Genomic DNA, 24,100 nt, shown 5'->3' with positions numbered 1-24,100 from the left:
TGATTAACACTTTATGCGTGACTTGTCTTTTTATTTTTTTTCATAATTTTTTCAAATAAGACGGACGGTCAAACGTTGGACACGGAAACTTAGGTCTTTTTTAGGATGGAGGGAGTATATAATACATAATACGGATCGAGATTCTGACAACCTTTAGTACACCTGCTCTAACCGATTCTTACCACTCAGGGGGTCTCAAAAATATAAGTCCCTCCCATAGAGACTCACTCACTGAAGCCAACCCTAGTGACTTACCCCTCGTACAGTAGCAGCACACAGCCCCTTTCCTGCCGTTCTCGGCCAAAAATCCCACCACAATCCATCAATCATTCGAACCGCGCGAGATGGCGATGCCGAGATCCATCCCTCCATCCCAACCACTGAAACCACACACACGCTACGCACGTGACACCCGTGCCGCCGCGGGAGATCTGAATTCTGACCCCCCCCCCCACCCCCAGTCTCCCACCACCGGAATCCCCCCTTCCCCCGCCGCTCGCACGTGCCGTAGTAGCGTACTACTCCACTCGTATAACCCCCGCCGCCGCCGCCGCCTCCCTTTCCCCTCTCGCCCAATTTTGCGGGAAACGCCAAGCCCACCACCACACCGCGACTCCGCGAGCGAGAGAGGAGACAAACCCCTCTCCACCTCCCCCCAAAACCCTAACCCCTCCTCCTCCCACCTCCCGCCACGCCACCATGGCCTCGCCCCCGCCGCCGCCGCCCTCCGCCGCCGCCCCCGGATCGCCGCCGTCGGCGCAAGTGGTAAGCGCGCGCCTCTACTCCTCCTGATCCGCCGCTTGATCCGGGCGCTTGACTCAGATTCGTTTCGCGCGCGCGCAGGTGGGGAACGCGTTCGTGCACCAGTACTACAACATCCTGCACCAGTCGCCGGATCTCGTCCACCGCTTCTACCAGGACGGGAGCCGCATCGGCCGCCCCGCCTCCCCCGCCGCCGCCGAGATGGACACCGTCACCACCATGGAGGTCTCTCTCTCTTCCATTCCGGCCTCAGATCTGGGCCTCCCCGTGGCCGAGTGATGGTTTTCGGGGGAGGGGGATTTGAACTGTTTGTTGTTGTTGTTGTTGTAGGCGATTAACGCGAAGATCGTGTCCATGGACATCGTGCGGGCGGAGATCAAGGCGGTGGACGCGCAGGAGTCGCTGGGCGGGGGCGTCACGGTGCTCGTCACGGGCCACCTCACCGGGAGCGACGACGTGCGCAGGGAGTTCTCGCAGTCCTTCTTCCTCGCGCCGCAGGAGAAGGGATACTTCGTGCTCAACGACATCCTGCGCTACGTCGGGGGGGAGGGGGATCAGGAGGTGGAGCCGGAGCCGGAGCTGGAGCTGTCGTTTCCGCCGTCGCAGCAGCCGGATTCGGTGCCTGCTCCTTCGGCGAATGGCACTAGCGTGCCGCGGGAACAGGGTGTGTGGTGTGGTGTGGAGGAGCATTTTCAGGGCTGTTTCTTTGCTGCGAGCTTATGGTCAAACTGATTGTGTTTGCCCTTTTGTAGAGGCCTTCTCGCAGCCGGAGCAGCATGTGGCTGATCCTGCACCCAATGCTCAGGAGGCTGATCTCAACGGCGAGGAGGTTTATAACCCACCGAACAACACAGAGGGGCCTGTTGTGGAGGAAACGCCGATTCCTGAAGTTATAGATGAAGTGCCAAATAACGTAGCTGTGGCTATGCCGACTCCGCCTGCCCCTGCCCCTGCCCCTGTACCACAAGAGGAGGCCCCCAAGAAGTCGTATGCTTCAATTGTAAGTTTTTGAACGCTGTTTGTCTTTCATCCACCGAGCTGAAAGTCACCTGTCCTGGTTGATATTAGAACTTTGCATTTTTTAATGCTTCTGAATGTGATCATGGGAATTGGGAGGAGATATGCATTTTTCATTCCTTCATGGAGTTCTGCATGTGTTCCAACCTCGAGCAAACATGCATAAGTAATTGCTAGGATTTTTCTAGGTGCATGATGCCTTTTAATTTCTGATGTGTAAAGCTTCAAATGAAGCTTCCAGTTCTGAATTTTAAATGGCACTGGCACATAAATTCAGCTGCAAATGTTAATAATGCACTGCACAATAAATATGCAATTCAGCTGCAAATGTTAATAATGCAATGCACAATAGAAATGCAATTTAGCTGCAAATGTTAATAATGCACTTCGCAATACATATGCATGGGAATATCATTTTGGTAATTGGGTAATGGGAATTGTTCTATGAAATTGAAATGTTAATTCTTGATGTCATGATTATCTAGTTTCAATACAAGTAGCAACTTAGGTGGAAGAATTTTTGAAGCTAGTTGGTGGCTATGATCTAATTGGGTAACATGTAGTTACGTTGCATGTTAACATTTTTACATTTGAGTACTACCTTGTAAGATTGTCACTTGCATTTTTTGTGTGATCTAGGTCAAAGTCATGAAAGAAATTCCACCACAAATATCTGCAATTCCTTCCAGGCCGGCACCACCAAAACAAGAGAAGCAAGTTGCTCCTGCACCTGTTGCTCCGGTTGCTGATGCTCCAACTTTCAGTCCTAATCCTGAAAGCAGCAACATTCAAGAGGCTGAAGGTATTTTCTAGATTCAAACTCGCAGTTAAAATCTTTTTTGTACCATTGGTGTCTGACTGAAATGTTTTACAATCATTTTCAAAGTTGATGCACATGCGATATATGTACGGAATCTGCCTTTAAGTGCCACGCCTGAACAATTAGAAGAAGCATTCAAGAAATTTGGCGCTATCAAGCCGGACGGAATCCAAGTTAGAAGTCACAAGGTACTTTTTTTTTATAGTCTTACATAATGATAGAGCTCTAAGTGAGTCCTAATGCCAACTATTTGTCTTTGTATTTCCATTTGAAAACACAGATTCAAGGGTTCTGCTATGGGTTTGTAGAGTTTGAAGATCCCAGTTCAGTTCAAAGTGCAATTGCGGTAATTCCATCTTACTAATCTCATTGTTCTGTGATATTGAAGAATGCTCATCATCATTTATTTCATTTAGTTATGAGTGACTTGTTGCAGAATGTGTATTTTGGTGTTAATTGCATTACATATGTGACTAAAGAGTTGCAGTAAGTTTGTTTGGCAGGGGTTCTAAGTTTTTTTTTTTGGGAGGGGTTAGATGTTTGTGAGGGCATATATAAACATGATATATCATTCTTTTAATCTTTTTCTTGTATGACTGTTATTTGCTCATCTTTTAGCAGGCAGAACTAAGAGAAGTATATGCAATGATATTGTTATTTCTAGTTAATTAGGTTTTGAACTACTAGTATTTATAATTTACATTCTAACTTACCACACAACACTATGGTTAGTTTTTCTTTTTCCAAATTACAATTTGACTATGCCTCGTCAAATTTTCCTGGTTTTAGAGGTATAACGGAATATATAAAAGAAATACTTTCCATGCTAAGCTAAATTAACCCTTGTTTTCCTGAATCACTAGAGTCAACCCTCCCTATATATCTGATATTTTCTCATAAAGTGTACAGTGCTTGTTGTCCTAGCCATCAACCTTTTTCCTTTCCTTTTTTTGGTGGTAGCCTGATGCTGCTAAGCAACCTTTAGCCCGCTGCTGTCTGCTCAGTTGGTGGAATCAATGCCATTGGAATGATAGCTGTCCGTTGTTATTTGCTCGTAGGCCTTAGACTTGTGCTGCCTTGAGTTTATGATCCCAGTGGTTCTGGAACGTGGATAGCTTTTATTCCCCCTACCCTCCGGCCCCATATATTTTTAAAGCACGGAGGCATTCATGGATTTGGTTTAGTGTTTAAAGCTTTTATGATCCTTTGTGTGTAACAGTTGCCATAATTTAACCAGCAAATGTGGAGCTGGGAGGAATGATTATCGTATTCTCAATACCTTAACACAGGCATGCCAGCACTGTTGGAAAGGAATGTTGTATTTTCTTGACTGTTCCATTTAGAAAGTTAAGACTATCAATGTGCGAGAGAAATATATATATAGTTCTGATTCTTTGATTTGACAATACATTTTAGTGATGCTGATAATTTGACCATGTGTTAACTGACAATGTAAATGGAGATTTATGTACAAGGGAGAGAATACACAAATCTCCACCAAGGAGCAAAACTACACTCGCGCTAGTTAAGAATGCAATTGCAACTGCTTTCTGTCATTCTTTGCTCGGAAGTGTTTTTTTTAGTGTTGGAACTTAACTTCTTCACAAGCATAAGTCATATGTACTATTACTGATGTTAGAAAAAACACTACCTTGATACATTTTCTTATCTAATGATGAATCAGCTTTAACAAGACTACAAGTGCTGATGCGAATACCAAAAGGAGATCATGATAAGTGCAGTCAACTGTTTTTTTATCTGACAAACTCTTTACTCTGCAGGGTTCTCCTGTGACGATTAGTGACCGGCAATGTTATGTGGAGGAAAAGAGAACTGCTGGTTCACGTGGTAAGTTCAGAAAGCATTACAATGTATATCTTGAATATAAGTAGCACATGATTCCATTTGGATTTTATGGAAGAAATTCCGGATACGTTTCTATCTGCTGTTGAATTGGCACTTGTGACAATTGAATATTTGACGTTGCTCACCTTTCATTCAAATTGCATTCGTTTGATCAGAGATGTGTTCTGTTTGTTTGTGCTCGCATTTATTATTACAAATAATGTCTTCTGCCTATCAGAGTCGATACACATTGCTTCTCCTGGTTGTATGCTCGTAAATTTCTGATTCAAGAGCAAAACCAAATTGCTGAACATCGAAGTTTTTCTGTGGAACCATTTGTATGTTGCATTTCATCGTATCAAATTTTATCACGTGCTATGGCAAAAATATACTTGTCTATCTGCCTCCCTATTTTGTTTTTTTGTCTTCCTTTTCTGTTAAGTCAACATGTCCTATTTCTGGTTTCAGGTGGTGGCAGAGGAAGGTTTGCTCCTGGTAGAGGTGGTAACTTCCGAGGTGAAGGCATGAGAGGCCGCGGGAATTACACCGGAGGGAGGGGCTATGGAAGGGGTGAGTTCAATTATCGATCCGACTATGGAGGCAGAGGCGCTGGTAGAGGTGGTTCATCACGTGGTGGTGATGTTGGCTACCAGCGGGTTGACCACTCTGCTGGTCGTGCTGCTCGGGCGCCATCGGGCACTAGTGCCGTTGCAAAGTGAGCGAGTTAGTTGCTATGCCTCGGTTGCTATGCGTCGGTGAAAAAGTTTGATATTTTCGTGGGTTGGAATTATCAACATTCGGGAAGAGGGTATGTGTTGAGTTGGGTTTATGTGAGAGATTATCAGCAAAAATCGGGTCATAAATTGAAGCTTCCCTTGTTTTGTGGCAAGGGAGAGCAGTGGTGATATTGGTTTACTAATTGTAGCATATACGTCTATTCAGAATTTCAGATGTAGTCCTGGTAAGCTTGGCCCTTTTTGGAGTACCTGATGTTTGTTTTTCCCCCTCTTTTTGTCCCTCTTTTCTAGCAGGATCGATTCTATTACGAATGAGAGGTGATGAGTTATAGATTCCAAAATTTGCATGGGAGTTCTTTTTTGTTTGTGATTTGTCAGTGCAATGGTGGTTAGTGTTCGCTAGGGCCTGTGCATAAGAGCAGCTGCTAGTTGGTAACAGTGAAAAGTAACATGCAAAAGGATCAACAGAAGCAGAAGTAATCTCGATATATAATGCCCTCAGATTTACAGCTCCTAAATTCTTCAAAACGCAGAAGAGAGAAACAAATCTCGAGTATATATCATCACCAAGTCATATCATCAAACTAAACAGATGCCAAACTGACTAGTATTCCCTATTCTGTATTGTTATGTTCCAACCAATGTAAGTTTCCACCCACGAACAAACAAGAACAACCGAACATGCCAACATGATACTATCACCCTTCCATCTCAACGACTATCTTGCCGGTGGCGTGGCCGTCGATGCTCTTCTGCCACGCCTTCGCCGCGTCGCCCAGCGGGAACCTCGAGTCCACCACCGTCCTGAGCTTCCCTTCCCCCACCAGCCCGACCAAGAACTCCAGGTCGGCCTTGTTCGGCGACAGCAGCAGCGGCACCAGCCGCTTCCGCCGCAGCGTCACCGCGTGCAGCGCCGAGGTGAGCATGGCTGAGAAGTTGGGCGTGATGTCGATCACCTTCCCGCGGGGCGCCATCAGCGGCTCGAACGCCGGCCACCCGACGCCGACGGTGCAGTGCACGACGCCGTCGTACCTCCTCCCCGAGGGGCTGCGCATGGCGGCGCCCTCGGGCGTCCGGTAGTCCAGCACCTCGTCGGCGCCCAGGCCCCTCACGAGCTCCGCGTTGCGGGCGCCGCAGGTGGCCGTCACGTGGAGGTTCGCCAGCTTGGCCAGCTGCACGGCGTAGAGGCCCACGCCGCCCGAGGCGGCGGTGACCAGCACGTTCAGCGGCTCGCCGGTGCCGTCGAACTTGGCGCCGATGGACCTCAGCGCCTGCAGCGCCGTGCCCGCCGCGATGGGCAGCCCGGCGCCCTCGGCCGCTGAGACGTTGGGTGTCCTCTTGACGGTCAGGTTCGCTGCCGCCACGGCGTACTCTGCCAATCCACCTCCGTTCTGTTGCAACAGGAGGGATATTCAGATATTGGTTAACCTTAAAATTGAGATGTACTCCAAGATAGGATTGGACTGACAATGATGTGTTTATTTTCATGATATAGTTAAGTGTTTTTTTTTTTTTGCAGGGCATGATATTGTTAAGTTGAAATGGCAAACCAAAAAACATGACACAGGAGTGGAAAGAACTTACCATACTGTTCAACATAGCGACAACTTGATCACCTACTGCGAAATCATTCACTCCGGGACCAACACCAGCAACCACTCCTGCAACATCGGTCACTGCAAAATAGATCACAGAGATGCAGCTATTAGCATATGTTTTACTGGCATAGGTGCCGGAAGAAAGACATGCCTAAAATGTTTTACTCTCTCATCATGTCTAAAATGTTTTACTCTGTCAGATATGCTTAATTCAGTTGTGGGCTGTGTACATCCATTGTGGATATAGAGGCCGGATTTTAATCCATTTTCTAAAAAAAAAGCTTAATTCAGTTGTATCACACATATGAACAAAACATGCAAGAAAAATCATAATTTACTCTGTCATCTGAGAATTAATACTAAAACTAAGTTTATTTCTGTGAATCTTTGATAACAGAAAATACTTGGTGTGTTCTAGAATCTACATAGAGCATCAGTATCGCCAACAATAAATATACAAGACAAATTTAGTGAAATGTCAGTTCAGTGGTAATGCTAGATGTTTCAGTTTGTGGTAATAGTTGGTCCTGCGCCCGTGTCTCCATCCTGAATTCTGTATATGAAAAGATATGTGGTCTCTCCATCCCCTCACAGATTTCTAATTCCCAACCCAGCCGACTTAAATTTGATTGTACTCCTCAGAAGAAAAGATGGAAAAATTCCACCATATCTCCCTGTTGCGTACGATTAGCCAGCCTTGCGGCGGCAAAAGGTACATATGAAGAAGATATAGAAAGATAAGTGTTTATGATTCCGCAGCAAGAATATGTAATTTACCTGGGATAAAAGGCAGTCTACGAGGCAGCAGAGGACGCAGCATCCCTTTCTGAATCTTCCAGTCAACTGGATTGATGGTCGCTGCCTCCAGCTTCAACAGCACCTCGTTCTTCTTTGCCGAAGGGACCGGGACTTCAACATGCTGCACAAGGAGGAGTATCATCACATAATTTGTTCACAAATCTCTTTAAAGAAATGTAGAAACACAGAATAAGAAGCAAAGTGTTGGGTGAGTGCGCTCATGCAGGGTCTGATCTCTACAGTTCAGCCTTAAATTAGGCTTGTTTTTGGAAAGAGTTGGGTCACTCAGTCAATGACACACACAACAATGGTCTGCACCATTAGTTCCAAAATAAATTTACTTAGTTTCATCTATATTCATGTAAAAAAAGTTAACTTATTTTGTGATGGAGGGTGTTGCTGCCAAGTTGACTCCTGCACTCTAGTTTAATAGACTAGATTATTACTATATAATTTGGTGCAGGTCTTGGGACAAAGAAAAACTTGGTTCGATTTGAAAGTGACATGGAATTTAGAACAGGAGAATCATCAGACATCTAGTACTAATCGTCAAGCAGGATATCATAGGCCGACTCTCTGTAATCCTGTAGGCTCTTAAACGGTTAAACCCATGAGCATAACAATCATAAAAAAAACAAATCTCTATCTGAGCACATAAGCACATAACCAGATGAACCGATATGGACTTTTAATCAATGGGGTGTGACCGTGTTACACAGAGCACAAACGAATTAAGAAAAGAGTAGCAAAACAAATAATATCAATCATCTGGCCATACTGCTGAGGCTATCATCGTTTGGCCAATCGCTGATAATACGTCAAACGGCGTATTAGCAAAACTTTCATAATAACTTAAATACTAACGTTGAAAAAGAAACCACGATAAATAAATAAAAACCTGAAAATCAACTCCGAAATTAAGCTTTGAGATTCAAATTTTAGCATTGGATATAAGTTGTAGGGCATGAACTCATCGCCCGACCAGAGTGTACCGCCTCGAACACTCCGCCTCAACGAAATTAATTACTACTACTACGGTACTACCACTAGCAGCAGAGCAGAAAAAGAAAAGGAAGCGCAGAGAGAGAGAGAGCAGTGTGGCGGAGGGCGTTGCTCACCTTGAGCCCGGCGGCTCCCCCGCCGCTGGCGTCGTACTGCACGGCGCGCATCATCGCCGGCGGCGTCGCGGCGGCTCCGGCCATGGTGGGGAATCGAGAGAGGAGGGGAAGCGGAGAGACGAGACGAGGAGCGGAGAGGAGAGGGGGGAAAGACGAAAATCTCGCCGGAAGAGAGCGAGAGAATCTCGTCTCGTTTTTCTTCAGGTGGGGGGATTCGCTGCGGTTGAAGCCTCTGGAACACACGTGTGTTGTTGGTTACTACGCCTTCGTGTGGTACGCGCGTATATATACGCGTAATGAATAATTTCCTCGTGTGTGTGACGCGTATTACTAATGTGGACGGACTCGTGTCCAGATTCGTAGGGATATATGAGGGGCCGGCGTACGTACGCGTCGAGGGATCTCCTGGGTTTCGAGGGAGGGACGCGTCGTGTGGCGTGGGCCCACGCTGTCGGCGAGGGTGGGTGGGTTGCTTCTGCTTGTGTTGTGCGGCGTGTGTGGGATGATGATCTAGAAGGTACGAGTAGGACGGAGACGAGGGCGTCACACGTGACATGATGCGGCGCGTCGGCCCGGCCCGGCCCAATAAAATAAATGATAATTATATAAATCTTGAATAAGACGAATGGTTAAACTTTAGACAAAAAAGTCAACGGTGTCATACATTAAAATAGGCTCCCTCTGTCCCTTTGGTACCATTTTCAACCATATCATTTTTTGGTAAAGTTGCCAAAAAAATATCTACATTTAGTTTATTGCTAAATTTGGTAAATACGTAAAAAATCATGCCAAAATTTTGATAATTATATCATCTTGCTAAAATTTTGGCATTGCCAAAATTTGGTAAAGTTTATTTTAGCTACAATCGTCCTAAATGTTTTATGCCGTTGACTTTTTTAAACATATTTTGTTTTATTTGTAAAAAATTAAGTAAATATTAAATCTTTTCCTATCATTTGATTCATTGTTAAATATACTTTTATATATACATATAGTTTTACATATTTCACAAAAGTTTTTGAATAAGACGAACGGTCAAACATATTTAAAAATGTTAACGGCGTCAAAGATGGAGGCACTCCCTCATAAGGTCTTTGTTTGATTAATTCCATCCACGATAAGATTAAGGAAAATGTGAAATTAATCTTCTCAATCATCCTCCAGTATCTTCACTAAGTGACTTCCATGATTTTAGTTGTAGGACTCACACGAAGTCACTTTTGGGGAATACAATTTAAAAATACGATTATTTATCAGGAGACACCTCACACATTAAGTTAGTATTTTTGTGCTACCGAGGCGATAGGGGACTCACCTTTTCACATGACGTGATCAAATAGCACCTGTGTGACCAAAGTTATTTCTTATTTGGGTTTAAATTTTGGTGAAATACAAATTTCATTGAAGTTAATTACAAATTTATTTAAAAATTTCAAATTTCATTTTAAAATATTTGGTTAAATAATTCTATCGCTGTTGTTTTTCTTTTTAACAACTGAAGATATTCTCAAGTTATCAATTGTTTTTTCTATCACTGAGCTACCACAAGCGTGAGAGAGGGCAATACCGCAATACAATCACCTTTAAAGAAAACTAATACTCAACTAACAGAGGAGCATTTAAAGATTAAGGTAAAATTCGTGAAATTGAAGAGATTGAGGAAATTGTTTGTGCACGTTGAGAATTTTCACTTAATAACATGAGTCACTCTGTGAAATGAAGGCGATGATCTTGTATTAGAGAAAAATAAATTAGGGTGTGCTCGTTTGAAGCATAAGAGATAGAAAAGTCAGTTCGTTTTCTATGCGCACACTTCTCAAACTTCAATGGTGCATTTTTTTTAAAATCTACATAAAATTACTTAAAAATCATATTAATTTATTTTTAAGTTTTAAATAATTAATATTAATTAATTATGCGCTAATGGCTAACTTTGTTTTGCGCATCTTCTCAATCTTCTTCTTTCCCCTCCTATTGAATACACCCTTAGGCCAAGTTTGAGGAGAGGGAAGAGAAGATTGAGAAGATATGGAAAACGAGGTGAATCATTAGTGCATGATTAATTGAGTATTAACTATTTTAAACTTTTTAAAATGGATTAATATGATTTTTAAAGCAAATTTTATATAGATTTTTTTTTCAAAAAACATAATACCGTTTAGTAGTTAGGAAGCGTACGCGCGGAAAACGAAAAAAAACAAACTCACTGTACCTCCACGTAGTGCACATACTGTTCATGAATGCTGAACCGATGAAATTAAGGCTTTATGGTATAAGTGCATGTTTGGAAGAGCTTAAGATTTTTATAAGCAGCCGGTTGATAGCCAATTCATAAGAATCTAAAAAAGCTAGGTTCACAGCTTCTGTCTTTTAGTTCATTTTCTTTATTCCGCAACTACAGCTTCTTATAATATGGTTGAAAAGCTAGACTGTTTGCATGGGCAGAACTAGAACAAAATGGAGGAGAGAGCCACTCGCTTACTTTACTCTGCTTTGGATGGAGTTTAAACTAATACGGGTGCCTACTCACTCCGTCCCATAAAAAATCAAGCTAGTACAAGATGCGACATATTCTAGTACTACGAATATGGACATACCTCTGTCCAGATTCATTGTACTAGAATATGTCACATTCAGTCATAGATTCGATTTTTTCGGATGGAGGGAGTAAGTTTACACTGAAGGGTTGCATATATAGTGAAAATATATGAATTATAGCTAAAAACTTTTCTTGACCAGGTTTCTGAGCAACCTCTCTTGAACTATAGCTTCACCCTACTGTTTGGGGAGCTTCTGATTTTGGAAGAAGTTGTAGCTGCCAAAAGCTTCTCAAACAAGCTCTAAGAATGGATCTGTCATAACAAAGTTTCATAAATACTTTCCAAAATTTTCCCCTGCTTTTTGTAAAAGGGAGTTACAACGATAGATAACAATTATTTGGAGCTACTGCAAACTCATTTGTACCTTTAACCAATGAACAGATAAACAATTCTAACAAAGTTAGATCATCAAAATGAACTTATACACTTGTTATCTTATTATCTACTTCCTCCATCCTGAAATATGTTCATTTTTCATACATGCCATACATACTATACAAAACTAAAATAACCAGAATACCCCTAGCTAATTTATCAAATTCTCACTTTTAACTACTCCCAATACAATCACACTCTACTTTCACAAATTCCGATGCAATGAATTTATTTTGGAACAAATGGGAGGAGGTAAAAATGAACTTATTACGAGATGGAGGGAGCAACTACTACTCCCTCCGTCCCAACTCCCAAAATATAACAACTTTTAGCACACAGGATTTGTCATAAAATATAATAATTTCTTCACAAACATTCTCTTCACAACCAATCGCAACCCTCCACCATTCATTTTTCTCATCTGTCTCTACTTCTCAACTAATCATAATCTCTCACTATTTAATCTATCTACTTTCTTAATAACCATGTCCGACGCTAAAACTTTCTACTACCTCCGTCCCAAAATAAGTGCAGCCGTGGAATTCCATGTCTAACGTTTGACTGTTCGTCTTATTTGAACAATTTATAATTTTTTTTAAAAAAAATAGTCACACATAAAATTCTATTTATGTTTTATTATCTAATAATAATAAAAATACTAATCATAAACAGAGGAAGTATCTACTATATATATTCTAGGACGAAGGTAGTAGTGCTTTACATGCTCAAAAACATATGCATATGAGCAGCAACAAGTAGCGAACATGAGCCTAAGGGAGAGTTGAGAGAGGGAAAGGAGAACATATGTAAAACAAGATGAGTAATTAGCACATGATTAAATAAGTATTAATTATTTAAAACTTAGAAAAAATATATTAATATGATTTTTAAGAAACTTTCATATAGTTTTTTTTAAAACACACACTGATCAGTTATTTATTAGTTTGTAAATCATATGTGCGTAAAACAAGACAAATCTTCTCCCTTCCCATCCTACTAGAGTAGGAGTTATATGCCTGTGCATTGCAATGGATTTATACCATTAGAAATAGTTTATGTCTGGGATGTGGATATGACACAAAACAGAACCTTTTTATCCAACCATTTTTTTTATAGTAATGTACCCTTCACAATGGACCCGTACCATCAAAAATAGGCTAGAACTATAATATGTGGATTAGTATAAGTAGGAACTATTTTTATCCAACCAGGTTTTCTCTTTTCCGATTTCCTTAGTAAATTTCTTGTTTTTTCTCCCTTTTTTTCCCCTTATAGCGAATTTAATTTTTTTTCTATCCAATCAATTTTCGGAACTTTCTGATTTTCTTAGCGATTTTTTTACACGGTTCATGCAGGAACCATTTTCCTCCATTTTTTCTGCTTTTCTTAGCCTAAGAATCTTAGGGATTTTTTTTTTTTGCGGAGTGCAGTGACCATTTTCTCTATGGTTCTTTTTAGCGCGAGGGTGGAGGCGCTGGGATGAGAATGATTTTGTTTGTTTCATTGCAGCAGAGAAACGAACTCGACCATGTTTCCTTAGCCGATTCAGTTGGAATTTCCCGGTGCCTACTCTTCCTAATAGGTCCCATACAGAACTGTTTGCTTATAGGCAACCTATCATGAATCATATTGAACTCTTCGTATCACCATTGTAAATTTGTAGTTAGTTTGTAGTGATATGCGAAAAGTTTCATTTATAGAACAATTTGCTACTACAACATGCATATGGTTATTGAGATGCTTTATCTTTTGTCGCTGGGATATCCACTTAGGTATATATAGAGAGATGAACCACGCATTAATGTTACACCAATTTATCAACATTTCTTAAAACAACGACTTATATATATAGTTATATTGTCGAGTATCTATTGATGTGCAAGCACATGGCTTTCGAAAAACCACCCTGTCTAAATTTCTTTAATTTGAATGTTCCACAATAGTAAAATCAATTATGATATAATATCTCTACATATCCTCCAATTTAATGACCGGTTGTACAAATGGAATGGACGGCTTCCATGATGGACTTCTGCACATTGGCCCTTCAGAACTCTATTTGCTTTTCGACAAAATTTCTTTTGAATCTTGTGATTTGCCAAAGGACCAACAGAAGGGGAAAACATTTGAGAAGAGATATGCCCATATATCACTACTACACAACCGATTTTTGCATGCGGCTAATATGATTTTTGCGTGCGGGTGGGCGGCCCGCACGTGCCAAGGGGTCTGGGAAAATCACGATTTTCGCGTGCGGGTGCCTCACCCACACACGAAAATTGGATTTTTGCGTGCGGGCGCTTAAGCCGCCCACATGAGAAAATAAAAAGTAAAAAAATAGAAACAAAACCCTAACCCTAATCCGTCGTCGCCGCCGCTGCCCTAGCCAAGGCCCGCCGCCGTCGCCCCCGCGGTCGCCGGCTACGAATCGCCGCCCGCTCCCGTCGCCGGCGCCGGATCCGTAGTCGCCGGCCGAAGACGCCCCACCCCTCCGCTGGATCTGCAAGGGAAGGGGAGGGGAGCCGAGGGAGAGGGAGGGGAGGGGAATCAACTCACCCGACGCCGGCTTGTCGCGGCTGAAGCCGCCGCACCTCCATGCCAGCCACTGACGCCGCTGCACCTCCAAATCCACCTCTGTCCCACCGCCTCCCGCGGTTGATGGGTGCGGCCGCCTCCTGCCGCCGAGGGGTGTGGGTCGCCTCCCTCCCGCCGCCACACGCCGCCTCTCACCGCTCTGCCGGATCTGCCGGTTCCCCGCCTCCCCTCCGCCGGATTTTCAAGGGGAGGGAGGGGAGGGGCCGCCGCTGTCGCTGCCCTTCTTCTCGCCCGCAGCCGAGGGAGAGGGAGGGAGGGGCCGAGCGCCGCCACTGTATCACCCGCCGCCACCTGCTGTCGCCGTTGGTCGGCCGAGAGAGGAGAGGAGAGGAGTTGGAGGAGAGGAGTGGAGTGGGAGAGAGGGAGAGAGTGAGGTGGAAGGGAGGTTGTGGGCGGAGGGGCGCGAAGGATATCGAGCTCGATGTATTTTCGTGTGCGGGTCATTTAATAGGTTTATTTTTGCGTGCGGGCCTGTTAAGTGACCCACACATAAAAATTGATTTTCCTGTGTAGGCGATGGCCTGGCATCAGTCCCCCCATTTTCCTGTGCGGTTCCACTTACGAACCGCATGTAAACAAAAGGGGCCCCGTCCAGGAAAATCAATCCTGCAGTAGTGTATATAGAGACAGCTACGCATTTCTTTCCTTTTTTTTTTTGCAGGCACGAGTCTTTTAACATTTCACCCTTGGTATGTTTCATTTGAACAAATCAGCAAATAGTTAAATCAAACACAAATAATTTTATCATGTTTTCCAAAGTTAAAGACATGTTGTAAATTTGTAGCAATAGAACATACTCCCTCCATACTCGTAAAGGAAGTCGTTTTGGACAGCGACACGGTCTCCAAAACATAACTTTGACTTCTTATTTCTATAAAAATATTTATTAAAAAATGATATATGTATACTTCTATGAAAGTATTTTTCAAGACAAATCTATTCATATAATTTTTACATTTTCAAACTCAGCAATTCGAAAGTTATTCATGATTTACATTCCCAAGGTTTGACTTAAGCATTGTCCTAAACGACTTCCTTTACATGTACGGAGGGAGTACTTCTTAATTTGATTCTGAATTCAGAATCAGATTTGTCCTTTTGACATGATCTTGTGGATGTTCTTATGTAGTTTGCTCCATTACATTGTGAGGGAAGAATAACTCATCTCCAAGACCATCATTTGTATGACAGACTTGAAACTAGGGGTCTGATCCAAAATGCAGAGGACATCAGTTATGTCAGTTGAACTATAATTTAGGCGACAATTAGCAACAGAAAATAATATAGCAATTATACTTCTCATTTCTTGCGTGAGATTAGGCATACAACTGGTTAGTATATATTATTAGTTACATGTCACATAAAAAAGAGCAATGATGTGTAACGTAACCAAAAAATATATATTGTAAAATTGTTGTACATATTAGATAGCTAGCTCTCGCTTCGCATCGGCGTCGTTACCATAACAATTGCAATTCGTATTAGACCCAACCGCTAATGTTTTGTTACTATAACTAATGATACAATTCAACATATACATATATAGTTTGGTTCAATTTTATATTTCACATACAAAAGAAAACAAATGCAGATTTGGATCGACCAAAATCTGATTGGTTTTGAGAGAGGCATTGATTCTTCTTTTTTTTTTTCATATAATTAGGTAATAAATAAATTTTTTATTCCATCATATTTGGCTTGTGTAAAGCATTCTGCACAACTAAAAAAAATACATCAGAGATCGTTATAACCATAAGAGAAAAACTACGGAACGGAATACCGTTCCAACAGATTGGAGCGGAACAGGCGTACATCATTCTTTTCAATTCACGTCGCATAACCCTCCATGCTCGACTATCCACTCTCTCCAATCGTGCGTAGTCTCTTTGCATGGGCTGCTCCGGCTCATCACATGCTCTAGCCATGCACTACATGTCTACATGCATCGAGAGTTACGAGCCTTTAGTGCTATGTGTAAGCAAGTTGGGTCATGCAACTCGTGCCCACTGACCAGGCCATATATACGTGCATGGTTAATTAATTTTTTTAGTTAAGATGTGCTATCCATCTACACAGTATATGATGTGTGTGTACGAGTCTTTAAGTTACTCACAAATCTCTTGTCGGCCTCTCATAAGTACTGGTATAATAATAGACATCCATAAATTTAGTACACGAGATGGTACCATGTGATACCTCATGTATCATTGATAATATTTTTTATGTATCAATGATGATACTTGATATGTATCACTGAGTGATGATACTTGTCAAGTACCAATAATGATACTCGAGAGGAATCATTAAGTGATAATACCTGTCAGGTATCAACAATGATACTCGATAGGTATCATTAAGTGATGATACCTATATATCAGGTACCAACAATGATACTCGATAGGTATCGTTGTCAGGTACCAACGATGATACTTGTAGATATCGATGATAATACTTGCTAGGTGTCAATGATTGATGGTACTTACCAGGTATCGCTGATGATACCTGTAGGTACCAGTGATAATACTTGGTAGGTATTATGAATGATGCACTTACCAAGTACTGGTGATGGTACTGTAGGTATCAATGAGTGATTATTTCTATCAGGTACTGGTGGTGATACCTACAAGTATCAGCGAGTGATGATACATGCAAATATTGCTAAGTGATGGCACCTATCGGTGCAAACTAAAATAATATGAGAACAGGCTCAAACACAAGTAATCCAAACACTATATTCCCTGGTCAAACCAAACTAGTCAATTCAGTCCACGCAAACTCATATGTGTTCAGATTAGATTCAATCGAATAAAAGTTGGTAGGCTGATAGGCTCTAGTGTGAGCTGCTAGTAGTTGTGCTTATGCACGTAGTACAGCCCAGGTAGGTAGGACGTGGGGCTGCTGCACTTCTGTTCGTGCCGAAAAGGGAGTCGCACATGCGCAACTGACCGCACGTCTCACTCTCCTACCTACCTGGGACCGTACACCGTCTCCTAGCAGTCCTCTAACCATAAACTCAAGCGCTGCCCCCGTAGCCTGTCGGTGGCCCACTGTGCCGTGGTACAACTTACTCCCTCCATCCTAAAATATTTGACACCGTTGACTGTTTTAAAAATGTTTGACCGTTCGTCTTATTTAAAAATTTAAGTAATTATTAATTCTTTTCATATCATTTGATTTATTGTTAAATACACTTTTATGTATACATATAGTTTTACATATTTCATAAAAGTTTTTGAATAAGACGAATGGTCAAATATATTTAAAAAAGTCAACAGCGTCAAACATTTAGGAAAGGAGGGAGCAGTAAGCAAGAGAAATTTCCTGGTGCCTCCTTCTCCAAGCACTTTGATAAACTCACATGCCTCAATTGCTTATGTAAGCTATAGTATAGCTGCCTCTTTCATGTCTCCTTGTATAAACTGAGTTGGGGTGTTAATTATAAATGAAAATGATGGACCTTAATTATCTTCAAGCGATCGATCGACTACATATATAAGCCGTGATGATCGAGATGCTTGTTGTTATTTCCCTCACAATATCAACTCAGTGAGCTAGTAATGGATCAAGCATTGTATTTATTGTTTCACCCTTGCCAGCAATTAAGTTTCTATATGGAGTAAATTGTAAGCTATAGCTACTACACTGGGCGATATTTTCATCCACTATATTGATTATTGATGATTTTCTAGCTATTCAATTATTTGTACCACTCCGTAAGAAAAAAAAAAAGAAACCATGGCATTGTTCTACTTCATGTTTTAGAGACAAGCATCTTTTAATTACAAAACCACATGGTAGTTATTTTTTCTTTTATGAACATGCTGGTTATGTATTCAAATATGCGACCATAGTTAAAAACATATACATTCCACCGTATTCTCCGTCCCAAAATAATGGTAGGCTGTTTTCAAAATAATGGTAGGCTGTTTTAGTGCACATTTCTTCAGAATCCAGTTTACTTCTAAATTATCAATTCAAGTGCACACCCTGAAGTTATTTTCCCCCATCAATTACACCATGCCCCGTCCACGTTCTTATGTATGCGCCAAGAAAATTTAAGAATTATCCTGGGGAAGTTCAGCCTACATGCTGGCAGGTTCTGTAGATATAGATAGTTACACACAGGCATGAGGACTGTTCAATGTTGCAAGTAGGGGCGGAGCTGGTGTATATTAGGGGGTGCCCAGGAACCCGGTTAAGAAAATTTTTTAGCTATCACTCATCTATTTTCACCATGTATGCACCTCTCTCAATATAAATTTAGGCACCCGTATCAGCTTAAACTCGATCTAAAGTAAAGTAAATTAAGTAAGTGGCATCACCCTCCATTTCGCTCTAGCTCCGCCCTTGCTTGCAAGAGAAGGTTTGAGTATTAACCCCTCTCTCTTTAAACTATAAATGAATCAACCCCCCCACCCCCCAAAAAAAAAGAATCATTTTTATGATGGTACGTCATCAACAAAATAACTATAGTATATAAAAGCACTGTAGCAATATCAATAAAACTGTCAAGCAAGATTGTGTGTTTCACCCTTTCTCATTTTGCCTCATCTAGTAAAAACTCAAATTTCCCTCCGGTCATAGAGAGAGATTGTACCATGTATGCAGTCCTGGAGCAAAGCTGTGCCACTAGAACCGAAAGTGGGTGGAATACTCATCATCTAGAGGGAGGAATCAGCCTAATGGATAACTGGTGTCTCTAATCCTGTAGGGACATATTTCCGTAAAATTTCACTTTTGCTACAACATGTAACACGAGACATCGCCATTCTGTATAGCTTAAATTCCTAGTGTCTCCCTTTCCTAAGACTCTTAAGCTGTCTACAGTTCTATTGCTGCTTTTATGCATGAAGGGAGAGGGGGTGAGGATCAATACATGCCAAAAGAATCAATATTTTTTTACTTACTACTAGGTTGCAGTGCTCTAGCTTGGTAGCAGCTATTTATTGATTCCATAATATTTAGTACTACGTGATATAAGGATTAAAATATTTCCTATTACTTGGCTTGGGAGCACACTGTGGATGCCCTAGCTAGCAAGCATACATGCCCAGCTGGCCTAACCCTTGTCGGGCTCCATTTAAATATTTAGTATGGTAAAGAATTAATTAGCTCTATCACTAGTAAAAAGTCTTTATTAGTGCTGGTTCCAGACCCCTCAATTTAGCGGAACCAATGAGGATGATCATTGGTACCAGTTCTACATGGACTTCCATTGTCAGGCTTTAGCTATGTCCTAAAATGCCTCTTGTTGGACTGTTAGTTGAGCTGTATTTGTAGGCAGTGAAAAAAAAGATATTGTAATTATATCTCAGTTCTAGTTACTCATTTACTCAATAAGATCGTATGAGAATAGGTATAAGGCTGGTTAATAACTTAGTACAATTAATTACACGATCACATAGTTGCCTCTTTCATGCCGCATCGTTAAACCCCTCTCTATATATAGATTCCTTATAAACTATAAATAAAGCATTCTCCATAATCAACAAAAAATCACAATATGATTTTACATGTTCTGTATCAACAAAACTGTCAAGCAACGAGCGTGTTTTTCACCTTTCACATTCTGCATCATCCAAGTCAAAATAATTTAACTTACAATGGCCAACAAACACATGCTGCAAGAAGAAACTGTAAATGGATGAAGTAAAAGCCAACAAGTTTAATTTGTCCATGGTTCTTGATGTGAAGAGCACTCTAATCTTGATTGCAGCCGTACCAGAGGTCATGGCGTGCGATGCTCTAAATCATTCAGACGGGAATCAACATATTGGATGATCAGGTCTATGACTATGGCTGGGCATGGTTCCCTCAAACATCATAGTTGTGGCACCATGTAACATCTATCTATCTATCTATTATTATATACTAAAAGTCCATTAAACTTTCTAGAAACGCTCTCAAGACGCCACATGTCACTCCTCAAAATGCTCTCAAGCTGCTACGTGGCAATTAAAAAATCTAACCATTGATTTTCATTTAAATCGATGGGCCCATTATTATCAACCATCGGATCAATCTTAAAAAAAAAAAGATCCCTTAAACCCTGCCTCCCGCACGTATTCATCCCTGTATGTATGAGTTCGTACATACTGCTGCATGCCTGCCTCCCGTAGGTGCTCAACTCTGTCCAAGCAATCATGCATAGATTTTTATGCTAGCTAGATAGCCACACAGTTGTGGATGATCTATATGCATACATATGCACACCAAAAATCCATTAAAGATCTTCGAATTAGAAGAGAAAAATAAGCCACTCTTAAACAAGCAAGCAATTTTTTTTTTGCTCTTTTAAAGCCATAAGCCACTCTTTATACTGTTAAATCAAAAACTAGGTTGGAAAAGAAAATTTTGGCTGATGTAAGACATATGTATGACTCCACCGTTAAACTTATAACTCTAAATCCACTAGCGTATAAGCTAAAAATCTAACTTAAAAATCGAAAGTAATAAGCCTAAGCCTATATTTAGAGGCCCTAAGCAGGTTGATCAGTTGATGGTCTGATTGATGATAGAAAATATTTAGTAATCTAGCTAGGGCACTTGGCCCTATTTTTCCTTGGCTATACTTAATTTGAATGGTTGTAGTCTAGCTTTACAATTAAATCAATAGTTTAAACCCATATATTTATTAGGGTTAAATGGATCATACTACTACAAATATGCCATTTGAGACAAATGCCACTACTGTTTACGATATTGGCTATGTGCCATTAAAATTTGAAGAAACAAGGACCGTGCCATTCCATCACGTTTTCCGTCAGACCCCTAGACGAGGGACCCACATATGAGGTCCATCTTCCCCCATCCTCCCTCTTCTTTCTTCCCCCATCTCTTCCTCCATCCCCGCTACTGCTATGAGGACAACGACGATGTTGGCGGCGGCAATAGCTTTCGAGCCCTCCCGCACAGATTGGGTTGAGGATTGCGACTCCTGAGCCTCCTGCCACGGTTGGCATCGAGGATGGTGGCAGCGGGTCCCGAGCCCTCCCACCATGGATGGGGTTGAAGACGACAGTAGCAACGGTAGTGGCTCTCGAGGCCTCCCACCGCTGAGGTGGTCGATGATGGCGGCTGCAACGGTGGTTGTCAACGATGGTGGTGGGGAGAGAGGAAGGGGAGAGAGAATAGAGGGGAGGGAGGTGAAGATGGAACTGGCAGTTAGGTCCCACGTGCAGTTGGGGATAACAGAGATTTTTTTACGGAAATGTAATGGAGTGGCACTGGTCCAATTTCTCCAAATTCCAGTGGCACATAGCCGATATTGTGAATAGTAGTGGTATTTATCTAAAATGTTATATTTGTAGTAGCATGGATCCAACTATATGTTCTTACATGTAAAATAATAAGCACTTACACTTATCTCAATAGTTCAAATATCCATATCATTTACATGCTATCCAAACAACCTTAGAAATTTCTAAAAATCTCAGTATATATTATGAAATCAAATATACTACTTTACAAATATTCAAAGGTAAGTTAATCCACATATGTGGAAACAAACCATACCAACCGGTTGAATAAATCAATCTATAAATGGCACTCTTCATAAATATACTCTCTCATAACATTAATTTGTGTTGAATAACACGAATAGTCAAAGATATCTTAAAAGTCCATGGTGTTATAAATTAAAAAACAGAGGGAGTACTATACAAGAAAAGACATGCTATTTAAATTTTAGAAACTCCATTGTTGCGATACAATATATTCTCATAAATTCAAGACTGTACGGTTTCAAGTCTAATTTACAATTTATATGTTACAAGGGTAATTAGAAGAAAATCATAATCACTGTCAAAACAATCCCAAATAGATTATTGACAAAAACAGGTTTAGAATAGAATCAAAGAATATTTCAAGAAAAAAAAAATCACCCGCGTGCAAATATTCTTTAACAAAAATTCAAACAACATTATATTAAAAGCCCGCGCATGTGCGCGGGCTATCTTCCTAGTTTCAGTTAAAACCTGTACAACTCGAGTTCTTGGTGTCTCCCTTTCCGACAAACTCCTCTCATTTGACAATTTTCTATCATAATTTTCTCCTCCCAACTTATAGTGAGACATGACGAGCTTATATTGTGGGTTTTACGAAAAAGGAGTTTCCAACATCTACTATTTATTGGCTAGCGTACTTGCGAACAACAGCAAGTCCAACCCATATTGAGTTCGGATCCATTAAAATTAGCAAGGCGAAAAAGTCTAGCTCCATGGATTTTTAGTTTCAAGCCACATGCCTTGGATCCATTTTCTGCAAGCTAGCACAATTGCCTGTTTCATGTTGAGCTTATAAGCTGTAACTTCGTTGCAGTAAAAAAGACCTTTGTAAGAGAGCTGTGTTGATGGATCAAGCAAATATGTCATGGTGATCCAGAAACTTTGTTTTAATAGTCCTCATGATATTTAATCAATGAATTATTAATGTACCAAGCATTATTGTCGCACCAATTCAGTTATTATTTTTAGGTATGGGGGCAAATAGAAGCTAGCTAACGTTCAATCAAATTTTCCTGCTACTAGACTGATTATCGATGATTTTTATAACTGTTCAATCATTTATACCCCTCTGCAAATAGAAAAAGAACAAATGCATTGTTCTATTCCATGTTTTAGAGGAATGCGTCTTTCAATGCAAAATCAATGCCGTATATTTTTATTCAAATATCAGACTATAATTAGAAATGTTAACACATCCTACCGATTTCTCAGGTTGTTTAGAACAGTATTTATATTTGTAAATAGTAATAACCTCTGCCACACATTTGGCCTTCAAAATTCAATTTCCTTTCTAATTAGTAACTCAAACTCATCCCCTGCAGCCATTTTCCTCGTACAAGGCACTCGGTTCTTTCCATGCCCGGAGGATGAACGCACAGGATCTGAGAAGATCAACTGTTGAACGGTGATTTCCCGGTGCTGTCGGAAGAAAGGCAAGCCAAAGGTGTTGAACAGAAGATCAGCTTGTTCAGTGCAATAGAATCATACATGCAACTATACATGTTCCATGTCCAGGTAACTGAAGTGAAACGGTTGTACCAAGGTGTAGATTATGTCATCCTTGTTGTGTCAGAGTGGTTGAACTAGAGATTCTATACAGCTAGTATTCCCAGCACCTCCCTTTCCTATAAGATACTATAATTTGGTAGTTTGATTCGATGTATTCTTTCTCTAATATTCTTGTTGTTTCTGTAGGGAACATTTCTCCCTCTTGAGGAGCTTATATATTGGACTCGCAAAAAGCTTGGCCAACATGCATAAGTGTGAAATATATGGCTGCTGAATTTATTTGAACACATATAATTAGATCAGCCTGCCTGCAAGAAACTATTAAAATGCACATAATTAGTACTATCCTCATGACTGAAATACTCTCTCCATTTCATATTATAAGTCATTTGATTTTTTTTTCTAGTCAAACTTTGTTAAGTTTAACCGAGTTTATAAAAAAATTAACAACATCTAAAATAAGAAAATATTATCATTAAATCTAACATTGAATATATTTTTATAATATGTTTGTTTTGTGTTGAAAAAACTACTATATTTTTTAATAAATTTGGTTAAACTTAAAGATGTTTTACTATGGAAAAAAGTCAAACAATTTATAATATAAAACATTATAATAGACAACTACTATATCCACTTTTTTATTATATGACATCGCTGACCTTTTAAAGATACGTTTAACCATTCATTTTATTAAAAAAATATAATTCTTATTTATTGTATTGCCATTCAATTTATTACCAAATGATCTATAAACATGACTTAATATTTTTTTATATATGCATAAAAATTTTAAATAAGATAAATTATCAAACGTTTTA

General features: G+C 40.6%; 2 protein-coding genes across 3 annotated transcripts; one reads left to right on the top strand and one right to left on the bottom strand.

Annotated features, from left to right (window-relative positions):
• The first annotated feature begins 570 nt into the window (after positions 1–570).
• LOC4335600 (nuclear transport factor 2) lies at positions 571–5,429 on the top strand. Of its 2 annotated transcripts, none has more exons than XR_010740582.1 (9): positions 571–765; positions 844–987; positions 1,093–1,426; positions 1,515–1,762; positions 2,419–2,581; positions 2,666–2,787; positions 2,880–2,945; positions 4,284–4,447; positions 4,913–5,429. XR_010740582.1 is itself a non-coding variant. In XM_015780778.3 (9 exons), the coding sequence occupies exons 1-9, from the start codon at positions 700–702 to the stop codon at positions 5,161–5,163; spliced, it is 1,461 nt and encodes a 486-aa protein (XP_015636264.1). In that variant the 5' UTR covers positions 571–699; the 3' UTR covers positions 5,164–5,429. The 2 variants fall into 2 exon arrangements, 1 of the variants encoding a protein (XP_015636264.1); XM_015780778.3 differs by having other exon boundaries at positions 4,381–4,447.
• Positions 5,430–5,644: 215 nt separating this feature from the next.
• On the bottom strand, positions 5,645–8,952 carry LOC4335599 (chloroplast envelope quinone oxidoreductase homolog). Its single transcript, XM_015780780.3, has 4 exons — positions 8,696–8,952; positions 7,557–7,698; positions 6,766–6,857; positions 5,645–6,572 (listed from the first exon to the last, which is right to left on the bottom strand). The coding sequence occupies exons 1-4, from the start codon at positions 8,777–8,779 to the stop codon at positions 5,880–5,882; spliced, it is 1,011 nt and encodes a 336-aa protein (XP_015636266.1). The 5' UTR covers positions 8,780–8,952; the 3' UTR covers positions 5,645–5,879.
• Between the last annotated feature and the right edge of the window lie 15,148 nt (positions 8,953–24,100).

This window comes from Oryza sativa, chromosome 4 (assembly GCF_034140825.1).
Source record: "Oryza sativa Japonica Group chromosome 4, ASM3414082v1".
In the NCBI taxonomy this organism is placed as follows: Eukaryota; Viridiplantae; Streptophyta; class Magnoliopsida; order Poales; family Poaceae; genus Oryza; species Oryza sativa.
Note: the sequence above shows the minus strand (reverse complement) of the source record. Positions and strands in the feature narration are given on the sequence as shown.

What these genes read in the sequence shown, in the direction of transcription:
- LOC4335600 (XM_015780778.3), top strand. Translation starts at nt 700, where the DNA reads ATGGCCTCGCCCCCGCCGCCGCCGCCCTCCGCCGCCGCCCCCGGATCG. An exon ending in CGCCGCCGTCGGCGCAAGTG is followed by an intron (nt 766 to 843) that starts GTAAGCGCGCGC and finishes GCGCGCGCGCAG; the next exon opens with GTGGGGAACGCGTTCGTGCA. An exon ending in AGAAGTCGTATGCTTCAATT is followed by an intron (nt 1,763 to 2,418) that starts GTAAGTTTTTGA and finishes TGTGTGATCTAG; the next exon opens with GTCAAAGTCATGAAAGAAAT.
- LOC4335599 (XM_015780780.3), bottom strand. Translation starts at nt 8,779, where the DNA reads ATGGCCGGAGCCGCCGCGACGCCGCCGGCGATGATGCGCGCCGTGCAG. An exon ending in GGGGAGCCGCCGGGCTCAAG is followed by an intron (nt 7,699 to 8,695) that starts GTGAGCAACGCC and finishes CTCCTTGTGCAG; the next exon opens with CATGTTGAAGTCCCGGTCCC. An exon ending in TCGCTATGTTGAACAGTATG is followed by an intron (nt 6,573 to 6,765) that starts GTAAGTTCTTTC and finishes CTGTTGCAACAG; the next exon opens with AACGGAGGTGGATTGGCAGA.